We start from the raw sequence: 17082 nt of genomic DNA, 5'->3' as shown, positions 1-17082 counted from the left end.
AAGAAAAAGTGATTCTGAGTTGACAATTAATAGGCTTGAAGAATATATATCGATATTTTCAGTTGCTGAAAATACAAAATTTTCACAATATACCGACACGATAGGGCCCACAAGTATCGATTTATATTATTGAACGATGTTTCGCTTTGAGAAGAAGAGTAAGTAATAAAGAGAACAAGTTCCATCGAAGACCTCCTAATAAAAGAGAGCCCAATAAAAATCAATTCAAGTCGGTTCTGGTGTCGCAGACAAAAACGAACGGAATTCGGAACGAAAGTAAACCAGAACCTTCTTCTCGTCTCTTATTTCCATCTCCACATAAACTAAAACAATCACTATTCCGAAAAGCAAACAACCATGCTTCTCTCTCCAGGTAACTCACCCCGCCACCTGTCCCCCTCCCCAAACACCAATTCATCATCTTCAATTTTTTTACCCACCTCAAAAAAAAGACAAGCCCATGTCCTAGACGAAGAAACATACGGAGACGCGATGGGCTACATAATAGAACGTGATTTCTTCCCTGACTTACCCAAACTACGTGACCGTTTAGATTGGTTAGTTGCTGTTAAAACTGGTGACCCAATGATAATTAAAGATGCCCAATTAAAGATTCTTGAACGTCGTGGTGGCAACGGTGAAACACCGAGTTCCTCCCCGCGAGGAGTATACATCACTGCAATCTTTACGTACCAATGCTGAAGCCCATTCCAAGACTCCAGGTACCCAGTCGAATTACGTTAATTTGTTGACTACTCCTTTCGATTTTGATAAAACCCCGCAAGTTAATGTTGTTGTTGATGGTGATGGGCATGTTGATTCGATTGTTGGGTCGTATAGTCTAGACGAGTTTTGTAGAAGGTATACTAGTGAAGATAATGATAGTTTTAGTAAGATATTAGAAAAGGTTAATAGGAAGAAGAGAGAGAGATATGGGTTTTTAATAGAAGGGGAGAAAGTGGAAGTGAAATTGTTGGAAGATATTAAGAAAGAACGTGTTACGGATGGGTAACTCGACTTGATCAGCCGTTGAGTACATTGGAGGGGTGGAAATATACGGGCAAGAATTTGTTAATGTATAATCCGTGGATAATGGTGAAGTGGCGCTGACGGGAAGAAGAGAAGGCGGAGAGGATTAAGGGTTTGACTAAGGAGATTCATAGGACAAACACTAGGTTTCATGGAAAGTTGGTGGATTCTAGACCCAAGGAAGAGGATACGATTGCAGTGATGTATACTCCTGTCGAGGAACTCCGTGTTTTAAGTTTTGTATCTTGAAAGAGAAGCTTTAATTGAGAAAACTAGGAAGTATGATTTGGAAGATATGAGGAAAACTCCGAATCTGTTTTATGTTGAGTCTGGGAAGAAGGCGGATAATGGGTATAACTATGTAAAGACGCCGTCTCCTGCACCTGGTGTTGATGAGTCACCGTTTATTACATGGGGAGAGATTGAAGGGACACCTTTGAGACTGGAACAGGAGGATACACCGGTTGGTATTGGAGGTAGTAGAGGGCCTCAATTCAGTATTGCGTATCCGTCTCCTAGAGATGTCAAGGCTCACACCTTGTCTAGGGAAGCTGCTCGTAAAACGAGGGAGAGGTCTAAGATGTTTCAGAAACCCCCATTGCCTTCACCAGCTCGTGGAGGTAGTGCTAGTCCAAGTGTCCGAACTCTTTCTCCTGCTGCTCAGAAGTTTGTTAGAAGCATGGCTAAGTCTTCAAGCACAATTGATGAAACTCTTCGTGCCAGCTACCGTGGTGCAAGCCCAATTGTATTTTCCAAAAGCAGGTAGGAGCTTGACAAGATTTGGAAGAGATAGTTGCTTCAGTTCTAAGTCACCTGCTTTGAAGGAAGGTTCCAATCCTCCCTGGTAATGTAAATTTATGTACTTCTGATGATGAAATATGTGTTCTTTATAAGCTAATTATGCCATGACTATATAGAAATATCAATATATGTATGAATCTTTTGCTGAATTTCTTATAATTTTATCGAGGTTTGTGATTTAAGATCCAAAAATGTTTGAAAATGAAGCAAATTTGTCTAGTGCATTTTGAGATTCTATTAGTCATTCTGGATGTGGAAGGTATAGATATGTGTTTAAATCGTATTTTGCAAATGTGACTATTCAAGGCCCTTACTAGTGTGTTCATGGTGTGCTAAGAGGTCATCTTTACTTATTTCATGCAAAATTTGTAACCTCATGGATTAGATGAGATTAGGATGTAAGGTATAGAAAATCACTAAACATTGACAAAATTTGTAAATCTCTTTCCTGCAAGTTTTTTTTTCCAAATATATGGTGTTGGGGACTGAACATTGACTTTTGCAAAGCTTTCTATAGTCTATACCGGTTGTCAACTTATCACAGTTTTTGGACTTATGTATTTTATGTAGATTTGTTTATAAGTGAAGAACATGAGAGTTGAGACTAGATTTATTGATAGTGGTGATGATACATATATGGATCGGACTAGGAGACTGGTGCTATGTAGCCTGTTCTGTTTACACATACCTCCCCCCTACATGACATTGACTTTTTTTTTTTCATGTACTAGGACGCCAGAGTCAAAACATAGATCTGATGAGATTTAATCTCGTCTCCTTTTAAGTCTTATTGAGTTGGTACCTGTAGAACATAGAATCATCTTATAGAGGTTGTAGCTCTAGAACATAGAATCACATCTTCTATATGCAGATTGGCATCCTTGGAGGAAACCACAAATTTTTGGAGAAGGTTTTAGAAGATTACTGTGATTTTCCAAAGCTTTTTAACATGCATCCTAAGTATCAAAAGCTATTGAAGATGCTCACATATTTCAATCATATGGGTATACAAGACAATTAGGCTTGTTATTTATCTTGAAAAAGACAATGTTAATAAGAATCAACGAAACAATGTCCAAGCTATATATCGTCCCCTTCAATAGGAAAGATGTTACGGTAGTTGATAAGGAGTTATAGATCCACTCCTTTTATCATACTACTTTAGTGAACAAATCTGTAGTAGGTATTATATTGTCGCTCGGTCCTCTTGAAGAAGGGTGCCCTGCCATTCCTACTTATTTTTAATTCCTTTGGGTAGAGTTAGTTGTTTCATAGTTTAGGTATAGTGTCATACACTTGATGTGCTAGGGAATGGGGATGTAGATCCCAGGCTGCTTTAGTCTTGAGCTGCTCCCATGCTGCTTTAACACTCCAATGCACCTTATTTGAGTGTAAGGCTGTAACTTTAGGTTATATCTCCAACTATTGTTTGGAATAGTCCTGAACGAACTGACACCAAATTCTTCTCTTCTTTCTATGTTCATTTTACAGTATTTTCTAGGTTATGAAAGGTGGAATTCCTTGTTGCTCTCTGTGGAGAGACTCGTTAGAGTTTTATCTCATAGTTGGTGTGTCGCAGATGTCAGTACTCGTTGGCCTTGTTCTTAACAGATCCAGAGATACAAAACAACCTTAGAGACAAACACTTTTTGGAAGTTAATTTCTAATTTGCTGTGTCGAGGTGTGACAATTTATGAAACTGTTCATGTTTATGTATCTATCTGTAATTAAATGACAATTTCATTCATATTAAGAAATGAAAATAAAGTAATCTTGGATGGACTGAAAAGCGGACTTGATCAAAGATGGTTGAGAAGTTACAGCCCTTGTCTTTTTGCAGTTAGTTTGTTTCATGTTTCCTGAATCTTGGTGTGGTTTTATTACTGGTACATATTTTATCTGTTTCACATCTGCTGGCACAGGGAGGCATTTCTTAAAGTGTTTTGGTGATACTTTGAAGGATCAATACCCTCGTGTAAAACGTGATAGGCCTCATCAACTAGTCCCCTGAAGGCCTGTGACAAACAAAATTGTGTCTATCTTGCTGGCATTTGCTTTATGTGTGACGGACAGATGAAGGTTCTTACTCGGTGAGGTTTCTACTTTATACTATCTTTCTGCCGAGGAGTGAGCCTCACTGGAACTAACCAAATTCAGTTTGCTTTAATGCACTGCTGGATTAAATGATACTAGTATACTGCGTGGCAGTGGGGAGTGAGCGGAGCTGTGGGGGAGAGAGATTGATGGGTGAAGTAGAAAGGGTATTAGGGGCAAAGAAAAAATGAGAGAGAAGTTGAGGACAGACAAAACGTAAACCAACCAAATTGGTTTTGTCTGCATAGCCCCTTTCGTTAAGATCGTTAAGCTCCGCCACTCAATTATCAAAATTGAGACGTGTGTACTCCCAAAAAAAAAAAATGCTGTGATATTTTGTTAAACATGATATTTCGAAGGATAAGTATGTCGAGAAGTCTGGGAAGAGTACACACACGTCCGCTTAAGTATTCAAGAAAAGGAACGTCTTCTTTAACCCTAAAAGTTCATACTAAAGAAATGATTCAAAGAGAGAGTTGACTCTTGCAGGGCCACAAGTCTTAACTCAAAATGGTGATGGCGGGTGGTGGGTAATGTAGGTTTTTAGGGAGTTTATAAATGTCTATGTAGCAAGTTTTAACCGGATGTAAGGGACAAAAATTAAAAAGCGTAGTTCCCCTGCCGCTGAGGAAGCCCTCGTCTCAAAGAAAAGTTTCAACACTCAGCACAAACTTTGTTTAAAGCTCTCACAAGTCATTCTAACAAGAAGTGTTTGGCATTGTTCTGGAATTGCATTAGAATCGCTTCACTCTACATATTCTACATTTCGAATAAATTTGATCATACAGTAATGGAGTAAGACCTACCTGAAAAACCAAAAAATAAATAAAAAGAGAACCTGCTGTCCAATAGTTCTCTTGAAATTTCTCTGAACAAACAAACTCACTGAAATTTATCTGTAAGAAAATAATCAATGATGGCCTTGAAGTTGCTTCGTGAAAATACTTTTCATTGTAAGGACCATTTAATTCTAAGGTAATAGTCCACCAAGTAGTAGATACATATGTACTCATCTTCCACCAGACAACTCAATTGCATTTTGGTCATGAACAGAATCTTCTCCCCAGTCAAATCTCATCTGCAATCTCTCGTACTCCTGTCTCCGATTAATCTCAACCTGCTGCCACTCTTCCCACCTCTCCGCGAGTCCCTCTCCTTCCAGCATCTGTACCACATCCGACATTGTTGGACGGTCTTCAGGTGACGGTTGGGTGCAAAGTAGAGCAACTTTGATCATCATCTCCACCTCTTGGCTGTTGTAATTCCTAGTTAGGTTGCGGTCAACAATGGACCCTAGTCTTTTCTCCCTTTCCAGCTTCTTCACCTGTTAAGGACAAAAGAAAGCAAAAGGAGAAGAAATACACATTAACAAGTTGAAATAAGAGAACACCTACTTAAAAGACCAGCAATATAAGCTGGAGGAATTTCATGTACATCAATAAAGGAACTATACATCAACAGTGCATCCACAAAACTTGAATCAAATCCTAATCCCAAAGAAACAGGAGCTCTCCTGTGGTATACCTTCACATTTTAGACATTCTCTCTCTATTGGAATCAGTTTACGTATTTTCTTTTACTATTTTCTAATTTTACCATCTTAGTGCATATATATTTGCAAGTAAAAAAAATAACTCATTGACATGAGAACCGTGTTGATACAATTCATGGTGGCATTTATATCCTATGGTTTAGAACAGTAACAATTTAATTTTGAGTAATCTGCAAGATTATATTCAGTAACTCCAAGCTAACAACTATAAGTAAGGTACCAAGACCAAAAGGTGCAAATATCTGTGGCTCTGTATAAAAATTCTAGCCATTCATAGTATGTAACTTCAGGAATTTAAATGGCCTTACATGATCAAGCAATAACACATCATCTTCCTCCTCCAACCGAGAGAAGTCTATAACAGCTGGTGGATTTTTGAAAATAAAACAGGTTTGAGTGTTTACATCAGTTTTGGTCGATATCCTGTTCCTGTTCCTATGTTAATCTCCCAGCTTTTGGATTTCAGATCTTTTTTACCTGAATGGATTACTGATGGTTTTTCTGCCTCCACGGGGATATTTTCAGGAAGTCACAATATTCATTCATGGTCGTTTAATTCAACCACATCATTTATCAACTCTGCGTCCCTAAGCCCGTCATCTATCAACATGACAGCCCTAACCTCATCGTCTGACAACAGCGTGACACCCCTAACTCCATCATCTAACGACGTGGCACCCCTAACCCCATCATCCAACAATTCGACACCCCCAGCCCCGTCATCTAGCAACTCGACAACCCCTACCCCATCAACTCATGGAGGGAAAGACCAGTTTAATGTTAGCAAGGTTATATATTTGCTTAGTGCTGGACCTGTTCTAATCGTTGGTTTAACTTTTATTTTATTTGTTTAGTGGAAGAAGAGGAGTGGAGACAAGGATAAAAAAAGTATCATCTTGGACGTCTCAGCTGACTATGAAAAAGGCACAAGGCCGAAGAGGTTTTCCCACCATGATTTATGTCTCACTACAAACAACTTCGCTGACAAACAGAAGCTCGGACAGGGAGGATTCAGTGGTGTTTACAAAGGTAACTTAAGTGGTTTGAATGTGGCTGTTAAGAGAGTGTCAAAAGAGTCTAAACAAGGGAAAAATGAGTTTGTTTCAGAAGTGAAGATCGTTACTCAGTTGAGGCACCGGAATTTGGTGCAGTTACTTGGTTGGTGCCGAGAACAAGACCAATTCCTTCTTGTTTATGAGTTTATGCCTCATGGTAGCCTTGATTTCCATCTCTTTAAAGGAAGAACTATGCTAACTTGGGTTTTGAGGTACAAGATAGCATTAGGCTTGGCGTCGTTACTGTCTTATATGCACAAAGAGATGAATCTGTGTGTTGTGACAGAGATATTAAGTCCAGCAATGTTATGTTGGATGAAGATTTCAACGCAAAGCTTGGCGATTTTAGGCTGGCAAGGTTTGGCGACCATGAACGTGGGCTAAATACAACCAAAATAGCAGGGACACTGGGCTACATGGCTCCTGAGTGTGTTGTCACCGGAAAGGCTGGTAAGGAGTCAGATGTTTACAGTGTTGCATTGGAAATTGCTTGTGGGAGTGTGTAAGAGAAAGAAAGTGAAGTGTGGAAATGAAGAAGCGTGTTTTAGCGAATCTTAGCTTCCTTTTGGACACCAAAATTGAAGGCGAGAATATGTTTGCTCTACCCAATAAGTGATGACAGGACACATTTATTGCAACCTAAAAACCTCTATTTTTGTGTCTTTCTTCTTACCCGATATAAAAGGGTCAGGGTGAAGAAGACTACCAAACTTTTAATATGTAAGCAGGGGCCTATAACATGATCCTAAGAAAACCTCTTCTATGTCCTATATCATGCTAAGAAAATATAGCAATCCTGCAACCGAGCTACAAGAAACTAGGGCAAAGACGGTACCAGTCAATTCTTAAGGATGCTTATAACTGCATACTGTGCCCTGTCCTGTGTCCTACATCGATAAATAAGTGAAGCCATTGCATCATATTAATGGTGAACAAAAGTAATAGTGACCCATGCTCACAATTTATAATTGTAAAAGGATTGTTGCCGCAATATAGAAAAGCAGAAGCACAGACAGCGCAGATAAATGCAGACAATGGGTTCCTAGATAACAACATGAGTTCCAAGTAAATGAAAGCACCAGCTAATGGCTATTCATGTTACAGAGGTACAACATGCTTGTCTAACAATACTTATGTCAAATATTAAAACAGAGTGAATGCAAACAATAACTTCCAAGATTACAATGCAAGTTCTAAGTAGCTGAAGAGTGGCTAATGACTATTCGTGTTACAGAAGTACAACATGCTGTGCCTAGCAATAAGAATGTAAAATTTCCAAACAGGCAAAACAGCTAAAAGAAAATTTTACAACGTACATTTTCCCACGAGCAAAACTTCAGATGTCAGAATAGATACTCTAGTCATGCATATCAATCAACTGGTTGCGTGGCAAGTGTTAATACCATCCCTGCAGTCACTTGTGAGATCATTGAAAGTTTCAACTTGTTTCTTCCCCCTCAAAAAGACCTCAGTATCAACTGACACCCTTGTGTAACCATCAAACTCGACTGGGTTCCCTTTGTTGAGGTTCATGGTCTCTGCATACCAGTCACTTTTCTCATCCCAAAGATCCCTGTAGTCATCAAGGAAGTGGGTGGTGTACTTGTCCTTCAAAGGGTCAAAGAAGGACGTATCAGGCTCATCCGTTGCAATGTAGATGTTCCTTCCATCTTCAATTTTGTACTGTAGAGATGAGATAAGAGATTCAGGCGAAGTATCCACTGCCAAGTTAGGCCAGAGTTGTGTATTTTTCGCCTTTTCCCCTCTCACAACATGAACAAAGTCAAAATCCCAATTCATCCTAGAAGTAATCCCTGACACAATATCCATCAACCGTCGGGATTTCCAAATCATGTGCCATGGACGTTGGATAACAGACTCAGTCTCCCCTTCACACACCCTATACCAGTAATTATCTGGCTCAACTGACCCAAACTTCCTCATAATCAAAGTATCCTTCACATCTGCAAGCTTCATCTGCATAATCTTTAAATCCTCTACAAGATAAAGACCCAATGCGTCTTGCTTCTGCCATTTCCCCCAATCAGACCAAAACTGGGTCTGGTCCAACACAGAAGCCGATTCTTTCAAATGTTCGAAATCAAAGTAAAACCTGAAATCCTTCCCCTCCTCATCCTGATTCGAAGTACTGTATACTGAAGACAAACACATACTCAAATCCATGACCAACGTCCTATTTAAATACTGAGCTTCACCAAGAGCACACAAGAAACTCCATAAGAAATGGTTCATACTCTTGCATCTATCTCCACCACCATTATAAAGCAAGTACTTCCCACTACTAAAGGAATCCTCAGATTCCACCACAGGAAGCGCGTCATTCACAACCTCCCCAACCACAGGTAAACTACTCGCCCCATTTCCTCCTTCCTTCGCAACCAGCATTTTCTTCTCAAACCCTTTCTGATTCTTCTTCCTTTTCCTCGCGTTACCACCAGAATGATAATCCCCAATTGCCACAACAGTAAAATTACATTTATTATCTGTCCTAGCAATAACAAACCTCCTATAATCCTTATAAAACGCCGCTGCTTTCCCTTCCTTAGGTCTAAACCTCCATGCCATATCACAAGTACTAGCATTAGATCCTTTTACCGGCTTCCCAAACCGGTAAAAATGTATATCCTTAAAATGCTCTATGGGGGGGAGATGTACAGCTAAGGCAATATATGTAAATAAGGATATGAAGAGCATGTTGAGGATAACCACACCAGTACTAATTATGAATCCACTACATCATAATTGAACAGTAACAAGTTGTCTTTAAATTACAGTATGGGAAGAACAAAGTACAGCAGCACTAATAATACTTCACTAGTTTGTAAGAAATAAAAAGCATCATCCATACAAGAGTCAGATATCCATACCATATCTCAAAGCTGTTCGCTAGTTCTCCCGATCATGTAAACAGGGGATAAGAAGACTAAAGATGTCTGAGTTGCCCCCTACAGACTCGAATCTCTAGATTTGTCTTCTGCGGCCACAGTGTCAAATCCCAAGTTCCTTTCAACTCAAAGAAGAAATGTCTTAGTGATCTTCAACTTCTTCCCGTAGAAATTCTTTGCCTTCGTGTGTATCCTGCTTTTGCAATTCTTCATCTGCCCTCCTCAAAAACTGATCCCAACCACTACCTGGGCTTGTATCCAAGTAATCATACGGAACTGCAGTCTTTAGACTTGGTCGAACAGCACATTGACTCTCTACAACCCGGAACTGCACCAGCTCCTCTTCTCCAAAACTATCTTGCAACTCTTCCCAGCTGAACAGCAGCGGCAAAGTGAAGGGGGCCCAAGGATTAAAGTCTAAAAGCTTAACCCGTTTATCCCTAGTAACATAAACATCAAATGTGTAATTCACTGATTCAAAGTTTTGCTGCACATTCTTTTCAAAGAAATCCTGGATTAAAATTTCAAGATCACATTTTTTCTCCAGAAGAACAGGGTAAAATCCAGTGACCTCTCGCTGGGAGACTGCAATAAGATGTTGATTTCGAACGAAGCAACGAAATTCCATTTCAGGATGGAAAGATGAGTACCACTTTCGAAGGGCAAGAAAAAATGTTGGAGGTCTAGATGGAGTCCTATCAGTGCAAGATTCATAGGCATGCCAAAAATCATGAACCAATGATACTGAGGATCGTAACAAGAGTGTGATTTCACTGAAGGAGGTGCATCTAAGGTTTCCAGTTGTACTGATCCAAGCAGAATCCTTTGGGGCACTCCAATTTAGCTTAGGGAATACAGCGCCACCAAGTGTTCTGATCGACTCTTTGATACCTAACTCAAATTCTGGGAAACTTGGTGGTGAAGGAGGTTGATCTGATTCATCTTCAGATCCTTCAGAGACTTGGAAATCCTCCTCTTCTTCAGGATTGTAGATTCTTCTAGGTAAGGCATCTTCACCAAAGATGGATTGGGGAAGCATGAAGGGTCCCGAATCATCCCGAAGGTAATGAACAAAGGTCTCCGGGATCTCATGTATTAAGGTTTTGATTGAAACTGATTTGAACTTTGGGTACCATTCTTGGATTTGGCATCTGTTCACTTCTTCTTCCTTCATATTAAGAAGTGGTCAATGAGTCTCCCAGGAGTTGCCACCTATTAAGAAAAAAATGTGAAGGAAAATAGACACCTTATGAGAATATTGATTAGGGAGAAAATTTCAGGGAGAAAATATTGATTCGTGTTCATTTCCAAATGTTGCATCTAGATTTTGATTATGATCAGATGAAACCATGGCCCATTGCTGATCAACTTGAGTACAAAAAAAATTGTGTACCAAGTAATATGGTGAACCCTAAACCCTAAACCCTAAACCCTAAAATGGTTAGCAAATTAAGTTGCTGAAAAGGGGCACAACAGTTCAAGAGTACACTTAAAACTAAGTACACAGCACAAACCAAAGCTTTTTGACATTCATTCAAACATTCTTTCTGGAATTTTATCAAATAAATCATAGACACCTTACACCAATGCCATAGTAGACTCTTCTTCAACAACTCAAGTCTAAATGCTGGAAACCTCAAAGAACACAAAGAATCATAAACCAGAAAAAATATATATATAGCTTATTACCCAAACTTTGAGTTACCTCGAGCAAATCGAACACTTGGTGACAAAATCAACGACTGCTCCTTTGATATTTGAGATGATTTGATAACTTAAGAACATAGATCAATTTTTACTTTAGTAAATCTGAAATCAACATTGATCAAAAATCAAAACCCTAGACAGTTTATTGGAAAGGGAGGAAGAGAAGATGAACAAGAAGAAAAGGAGGGGGGAAGAGAAGCCGGACGACTTACCAGTGAGGAAATCGATGGAAACCCTAGCCACAACACACTCCTGTTTTCTATTTTATTTTGGGTCGGGTTTGGAATTTAGATCAGCGGGATATAAATATGAGAAAATGTATAAGGGTAAAACCGGCGTGAAACTGGTAGAAATTTTGTTTAGGTTCCATTTTAACTCGTGCGAGACTACTCTCCTCTCCTCTGTCTTTCTTTTCGATAAATCTCCTTTATCTTCAACCTCACGCTCTTGTTTGATTATTTTGCATCAAAACCAACACTGGTTAAGGTTTTTGAATTGATGAATTATCACACTTGAAGCTCACCATTAAATTAGTTTTCAAAATCAATACAGGGAGATTTGAACACAGGCTTTCAAGGATTTGTCGATTTTCGTGCGAAGAGTTTCAACTAAGCCAATTCAATCCGCCGTGAAATGGTAATTGCTCAACTAAAAGCCAATTCAATCCGCTGGTAATACAATTTACTATCACTGCTATCACTGCTATACAAATTTGGAATAATGGTCTTTTTGGAATTAATACAATTTACTGTTCTATAGTGCTAGCGGGAATTCAAAAGGGAATTTTTTAAAAACAAATAAGTAAAAAGTCTTGGAATTTTGTGATTTGATATAATAATTTCTCTATGATTATATTTAGACCGTGATTCTATTTTTGCTAGAACAACTCCCTACCCTATCATTGTATATCAATTCAATCCCATTAGTAGTTGGTTAGGCATGTCAATACATTCAAGTATAGACATGAGTGATTAGGCTGGAATACTTGTCAATGACTTTCTAGTTTGCTTTAATTTAATCCTGGGGTTAGATGTCTACTGGAGTCGTTGTCTTCCTCATTATTATTATACCAAATCTACAATGCTCACAACTTTGTATGCAACTCAATGCGCACAACTTAGTAGTTAGTACTAAATGCCATTCTATGATTATACAAAGTCTGAATCAAATATGGTTTTAATTGTACCTTCTAGGTGAGTGGGCACTTTCAATAGCATTTGTTTTTTCAGCAGATGGATTCCTTCGGTAATGTCTGGTCATCCTATGGAAATTTCCCAGTGTTACAACTTACACGTAAGAAAATGAATACCCTTGCAATGGGCAGAAAATTTACAAACTTCTGGATAACCGGTAGTCTGGTTCTATCAGTTAGCAGTAACCATACAATAGAGAAACAGGAAAACAATGTAAGAGATTCATAGTCTTAAAATTTTGAAGTTCATGCTGAAGCAATAGAAGCTACATAAAAGCAAGACATTACTAATCTAACATCAGGAAACTTTGATTGTCATGGATAGCAACTGAGTGCAGAGTGCAGAATCAAAAAGCAGAAACAATTACAATGATACATCAATTGTACATTTTGCCTTAATACAAGAAGTATTCCTACTATATAGCTTGCTTTGCAGCTTTCCTCTGCTTACCTACTCAAAGCAGGGACCAAAGCTTTGCCTCACACCTTATCAAGCAGCTTACTCTCTCCACTAATCTTCATCGAAGTTACTGCACATATTAGAAGAATGAAATTCCTTTTTAACATAATAGGACCATCCGTCTAATGAGATGTAAGTGATCTGTAACTATCCCTCTAACACACTCGATGTCCTCTTTTGCTGCACGTGAAAGTCTTTTGAGCTTGGAAGCAGCGATGAAATGAGAGTTTGAACCATCTAACTCACTCCAGGTAACTAGAAACCAATAGGCCCAACACCTATATCAAAGTCATTTGATTTTTAACAACTAATAGAAAATAAGTGTTCTTCATGAGTACGTGTGTTCTAACTTGGACCCCATTTCTTCAGCCAATGCTCTTCTGCCATGCCCTAAATTACAGTTGATCAAAATGATATTAGTATGGTCAAAAACTTCTTTCAATGCTTTTACTGCATCTGCAAAGGCAAGCTCAGCTCTTTCTATGTCTTTCCTCTGGAGCCATATTCGACCGAATTCATTACACACCCATCCTTTTTTTTTAAAACAGACTGAAGTTCCGCTGAACCAGTTTGAAGTCCAGCCAAAGCTTTCCTGACCGCATTATAACAACTTAAGGCAACTGAAAGATTGTAGTCTGTGTCTCCAGCAATCGGACCCTTAAGAAATTTTAAAATCCCACCAATTCTACCGTTAGATACTTCTTTAGTACCATCATCAGACTTAGTTGACATTGTAGACTCATGCATTTCTGACGTGCCATCATGTCTTCTATGATTAGTATCCAAAGTGGTTCTCTCAACAGTGTACATTTTGTCCACAATAGAAGACTGGGTGTTAGCATCTCATTTGTTTAAATATGCACTATCAGAACCATTCACATCTCGGACTCCTAAGTTTGGATGCTCATCCTCTGTTCCCAGAGCTAAGAGCGACGACTTCTTCACATTTGATTTCTTTCTACCACAAGCTAATGCATGTACAGCTCCACGATTACTGCTACTGCTACTGCTAGCACACTCCCACTACTTGCACGATCACTCTGGCAACTGCAATTTATCAAAGAACAAATACTGCAGTTCTGCTTAAACTGGCCCAACTTTTTCTTGAGTCTCTTAACCTCTTTCTCAACTTCAGTTGATATTCTCAACTCGCTGCTGGAGACTTTTCTTTCTGGTTGTACAGACGTTTCTGTACTCCTCGTAATCTGGTGCTTGATGTATACATCCCCAATAAGTGTCCATGCCTTGGCCTAGAATAGATGAGTAGAAGAGAACCGATCAACACTATCTTCGGAGGAAGTCAAACTCAGCTATTCCCTTTGAGGAATCTGGAGATTCATCTTTTGCATCTGTAACTCTAACTTCATATTCTAGAGGAATATACTCAAATGCTAAGTCCATCTCTTCATAACATCTTAAAATTAATCTCGCAAATTGTTCATGAGCTAATGCTCGGACCACCTATAGCAACAAAGAATAAATGTAAATGTAATTCTTTCCATGAGTATCAAGACTTGTACCAAATCAAACAACCAACACAAGAAGGGATTTTAATGTGAAGTTATACGAGATGTTCCTGTTCATCCAAGAAATCAAAACATTTTTTGAAAAGCCTTGTGCACTTGGCCTTACTATTAGGTACCTACAGAAGAACCAGTAACCATTAGCCAAACACTATAAAGCTGTCAAAGTGAACAATGCAAGAATTAGGTTTAAGCTCTGTATTAAGTTTGTCACAAATAAATAAGAGCTTAAATCCTCTTACTCGTCCTTACTGCTTTGTATGTAAAATAGTTGACTATTTGCTTCAATTGGAAAGAGTTTTAATCAAGATCCTAAACTGTCTCAATGCAATATATATCGCTTTCCAATAAAAGATAAACGAGCATAATTAAATTTCAAAATGTTAGAATCAACCTGCTTACAGGTTTCTGCTTAATGTCGAAGGAGCTAATATGAGAAATACCAATTAGTGTGCCCAGTCCTCCTCCTTGCAAGAGTATAAAGCAGATAATAGTGTTCGTTGATTTTAGAGATGCTTTTCAAATACACAAACAAGGGAAATAAAAAGCAGAACATTTCTGGTGATGAAATCAAGAGAAATACCAATTAGCTGAGACATACTAAATGCAAAGTACAACTGCAGAAGAAAATAAAGAGTTGGTCTTGCACAAACTCAAAGCAGTTGCAGAAGGATATATAATTCTAGATCTTAAAACGTAATTCAGTTGAATCGTAATAACAATTTCCAAAAAAATCTACCACATATGAGCTGCACAGTTTAGGTGAACAAATTCATGTTTTCAGCATTAGAACAAAATTATACATACAAATTATTTAAATGAGATCAGTTCCCTAACCCGTTTTACATCGTCAAAGTTGTCTTCATACTGACCAGCCAGTTCATTGACGATCACAAGACTTCGAACCTTCCGTTGCCTCTTCTTAGAATATCCATTGACAATCCCAGAGAGCACTTTCGCCGAAAGGCGCCACTCATGCCAACAATCAACAAATGAACTACTCAATTCCAATTGTTCTGTTCGCTTCAATTGCTTTTTACCAAATGAATTTCTGTTAAAACCAATATCACCACTACTCTTGAAACTCATAGTAGATGATGAAAGGGCATCCAAACAAAGACATGGGCAAGTGTGTGAGTCCACAACTGATGAACCTATAAGTGATATAGCCCCCACCATCTTCTTAGCTCTCACACACATATTCTTTCCAAACTTCACCAAAACTTCTTCTTCAACACAGTAAACTACAGAAAAATAAGAGATACCCTCTTGGTAAAATTTGAAAATAACTAACAGGTATTGAAAAAAACCGAATATTACCACCTTGATACCAAAGATTCAACCCGATTCAAAGACAGAGTGAATAGGTAGAAATGAAGAGGGATATTCTTGATTTTTTTCAATTAAAGAAGATACTTAGAATGCTATTTAGAGGGTTTTGAGGGTCTGTCAACACTGACCAGACATTTTATGAGGTCCAAATCACTCCTTGTAAGCTATTCACTTATAACTTGGCTTCTGCTCTACCATATGTACACTTTTCTCCTACCAAATGTTGTCTTTCCAACTTGGTGGGTGGTATGGGATGCCCATGTGGCAGAATTGCATAGGATATAAGAGTCGTGCAAGATTCCATGCAGAAAAAGTGGAAATAGTACCTTCGAGACGAAATCTAAACCTTAGATTCCGTTGCATTTGTTTAACTTTGCATTGATGTCATTATATAAACTCTTAGACAATCAGAATTTTTTTCTTGGAAAAACTTGGGATGTTCAGTGAATAGTTTTAACAAGCAAAATTAGGAGTCTTTGGCTACAGATGCATACCAATAAAAAGAAGTATGTAACGTCATGTACTTTTACACATACCAATGAAAAGAAGTATACTTTTACACATACCAATGGTTCCGTGTTCAAAAAAATCTGCACAAATTAGAGATGTCCCAGAAATGCATTTGGATGTTCAACCATCAAAAAGAGTAAAGAGTAAAGTTGGAACATTTGTGTGGATGTAGTACAGGTGTGGACACTGACACAGAATATCGACACAGTCAACTAACACACTGAGGTGGCTGGTGACGTGTCATGTCCACGTAAGAAAATGAAATACAATTGCAAGTTGTTTATCCAGAGGCTTTAAACGCAAATATCAAAATGTCAATTACTCCCATGTTAACACCTCTGCAGTTCGCTTTCATTAGTTTCATAAAAACACAATTGTGAATATCTTGAAAGTTTTACAACAGATATCCTTGATATCACCATCAACATAAATACATAATCTCTAACTGTTTCAAAAATCAGCGTTACAGTGTTACACCAGCACTTATCACCAATTTGGATATATATAAGTTAAAAGATTTCAAAGACATACATACACCCAAAGTTGGATACAGACAGAGATCTATAAATTGATTGAACTGAACTGGCTGCTACAAATAATGTCACTCAAAAAAACTTATGGACTCTCACATTTTTTAAGTTCTTTTACAGACGTCAAATATCAAGGTTGATGAAACGAGTTTCCGTCATGCTCACGGTGGTCATCAACTGGCAGAGTTATCACAGGAACATCTAAGCTAGTACCTGTTGCCTCGGGCATGATTTCCCTTACATCAGATATCCTTGAATCTGTTGCCTGAATATCACTCCACTCACCATCCCCTATGGATCGGAGATGGACCTGATCAACATCCAACTGAACTACACCATCCCTAGAAACTGATATTGATCTCGAATCGCTGAGACATGCTTTATCCACATT

At 38.4% G+C, this 17082-nt stretch overlaps 3 protein-coding genes, 1 long non-coding RNA gene and 3 pseudogenes across 7 annotated transcripts; 3 read left to right on the top strand and 4 right to left on the bottom strand.

Annotated features, from left to right (window-relative positions):
* Positions 1 to 165: 165 nt before the first annotated feature.
* Positions 166 to 2007, top strand: LOC147495437 (uncharacterized; annotated as a pseudogene).
* A 2613-nt stretch (positions 2008 to 4620) lies between these two features.
* Positions 4621 to 9246, bottom strand: LOC147495434 (uncharacterized). Its single transcript, XM_086564072.1, has 2 exons — positions 7848 to 9246; positions 4621 to 5248 (listed from the first exon to the last, which is right to left on the bottom strand). The coding sequence occupies exon 1, from the start codon at positions 9244 to 9246 to the stop codon at positions 7906 to 7908; it is 1341 nt and encodes a 446-aa protein (XP_086420198.1). The 3' UTR covers positions 4621 to 5248; positions 7848 to 7905.
* LOC147495433 (uncharacterized) lies at positions 4621 to 10611 on the bottom strand. Of its 3 annotated transcripts, XR_015197495.1 has the most exons (3): positions 9420 to 10611; positions 7367 to 7418; positions 4621 to 5248 (listed from the first exon to the last, which is right to left on the bottom strand). XR_015197495.1 is itself a non-coding variant. In XM_086564073.1 (1 exon), exon 1 carries the CDS (start codon positions 10609 to 10611, stop codon positions 9580 to 9582), a length of 1032 nt encoding a protein of 343 aa, XP_086420199.1. In that variant the 3' UTR covers positions 9248 to 9579. The 3 variants fall into 3 exon arrangements, 1 of the variants encoding a protein (XP_086420199.1); XR_015197494.1 differs by lacking the exon at positions 7367 to 7418; XM_086564073.1 differs by lacking the exons at positions 4621 to 5248; positions 7367 to 7418 and having other exon boundaries at positions 9248 to 10611.
* On the bottom strand, positions 4934 to 5747 carry LOC147495436 (LRR receptor kinase SERK2 pseudogene; annotated as a pseudogene).
* Positions 6085 to 7360, top strand: LOC147495435 (L-type lectin-domain containing receptor kinase IX.1 pseudogene; annotated as a pseudogene).
* A 1029-nt stretch (positions 10612 to 11640) lies between the features above and the next one.
* LOC147495432 (uncharacterized) lies at positions 11641 to 13498 on the top strand. The gene is made up of 2 exons (XR_015197497.1): positions 11641 to 11780; positions 12338 to 13498. It is a non-coding gene; the product is annotated as an uncharacterized LOC147495432 (long non-coding RNA).
* LOC147495431 (chaperonin-like RbcX protein 2, chloroplastic) lies at positions 12625 to 16211 on the bottom strand. 2 transcript variants are annotated; one of them, XM_086564074.1, is made up of 4 exons: positions 15978 to 16211; positions 15157 to 15563; positions 14364 to 14438; positions 12625 to 14257 (listed from the first exon to the last, which is right to left on the bottom strand). In XM_086564074.1, exons 1-4 carry the CDS (start codon positions 16012 to 16014, stop codon positions 14081 to 14083), a joined length of 696 nt encoding a protein of 231 aa, XP_086420200.1. In that variant the 5' UTR covers positions 16015 to 16211; the 3' UTR covers positions 12625 to 14080. The 2 variants fall into 2 exon arrangements, with proteins under 2 accessions (XP_086420200.1, XP_086420201.1); XM_086564075.1 differs by lacking the exon at positions 14364 to 14438.
* Between the last annotated feature and the right edge of the window lie 871 nt (positions 16212 to 17082).

This window comes from Coptis chinensis, chromosome 6, assembly GCF_015680905.1.
Source record: "Coptis chinensis isolate HL-2020 chromosome 6, ASM1568090v1, whole genome shotgun sequence".
Lineage (NCBI taxonomy): Eukaryota > Viridiplantae > Streptophyta > Magnoliopsida > Ranunculales > Ranunculaceae > Coptis > Coptis chinensis.
Note: the sequence above shows the minus strand (reverse complement) of the source record. Positions and strands in the feature narration are given on the sequence as shown.

Coding starts and splice junctions, on each gene's coding strand:
- LOC147495434 (XM_086564072.1), bottom strand. CDS start 9,246: ATGCTCTTCATATCCTTATTTACATATATTGCCTTAGCTGTACATCTC.
- LOC147495433 (XM_086564073.1), bottom strand. CDS start 10,611: ATGAAGGAAGAAGAAGTGAACAGATGCCAAATCCAAGAATGGTACCCA.
- LOC147495431 (XM_086564074.1), bottom strand. CDS start 16,014: ATGCAACGGAATCTAAGGTTTAGATTTCGTCTCGAAG. Junction 15,564..15,977: donor GTTTAGATTTCGTCTCGAAG/GTACTATTTCCA, acceptor ATTTTTCTGTAG/TTTACTGTGTTGAAGAAGAA. Junction 14,439..15,156: donor ACTTTGACGATGTAAAACGG/GTTAGGGAACTG, acceptor GTTCTTCTGTAG/GTACCTAATAGTAAGGCCAA.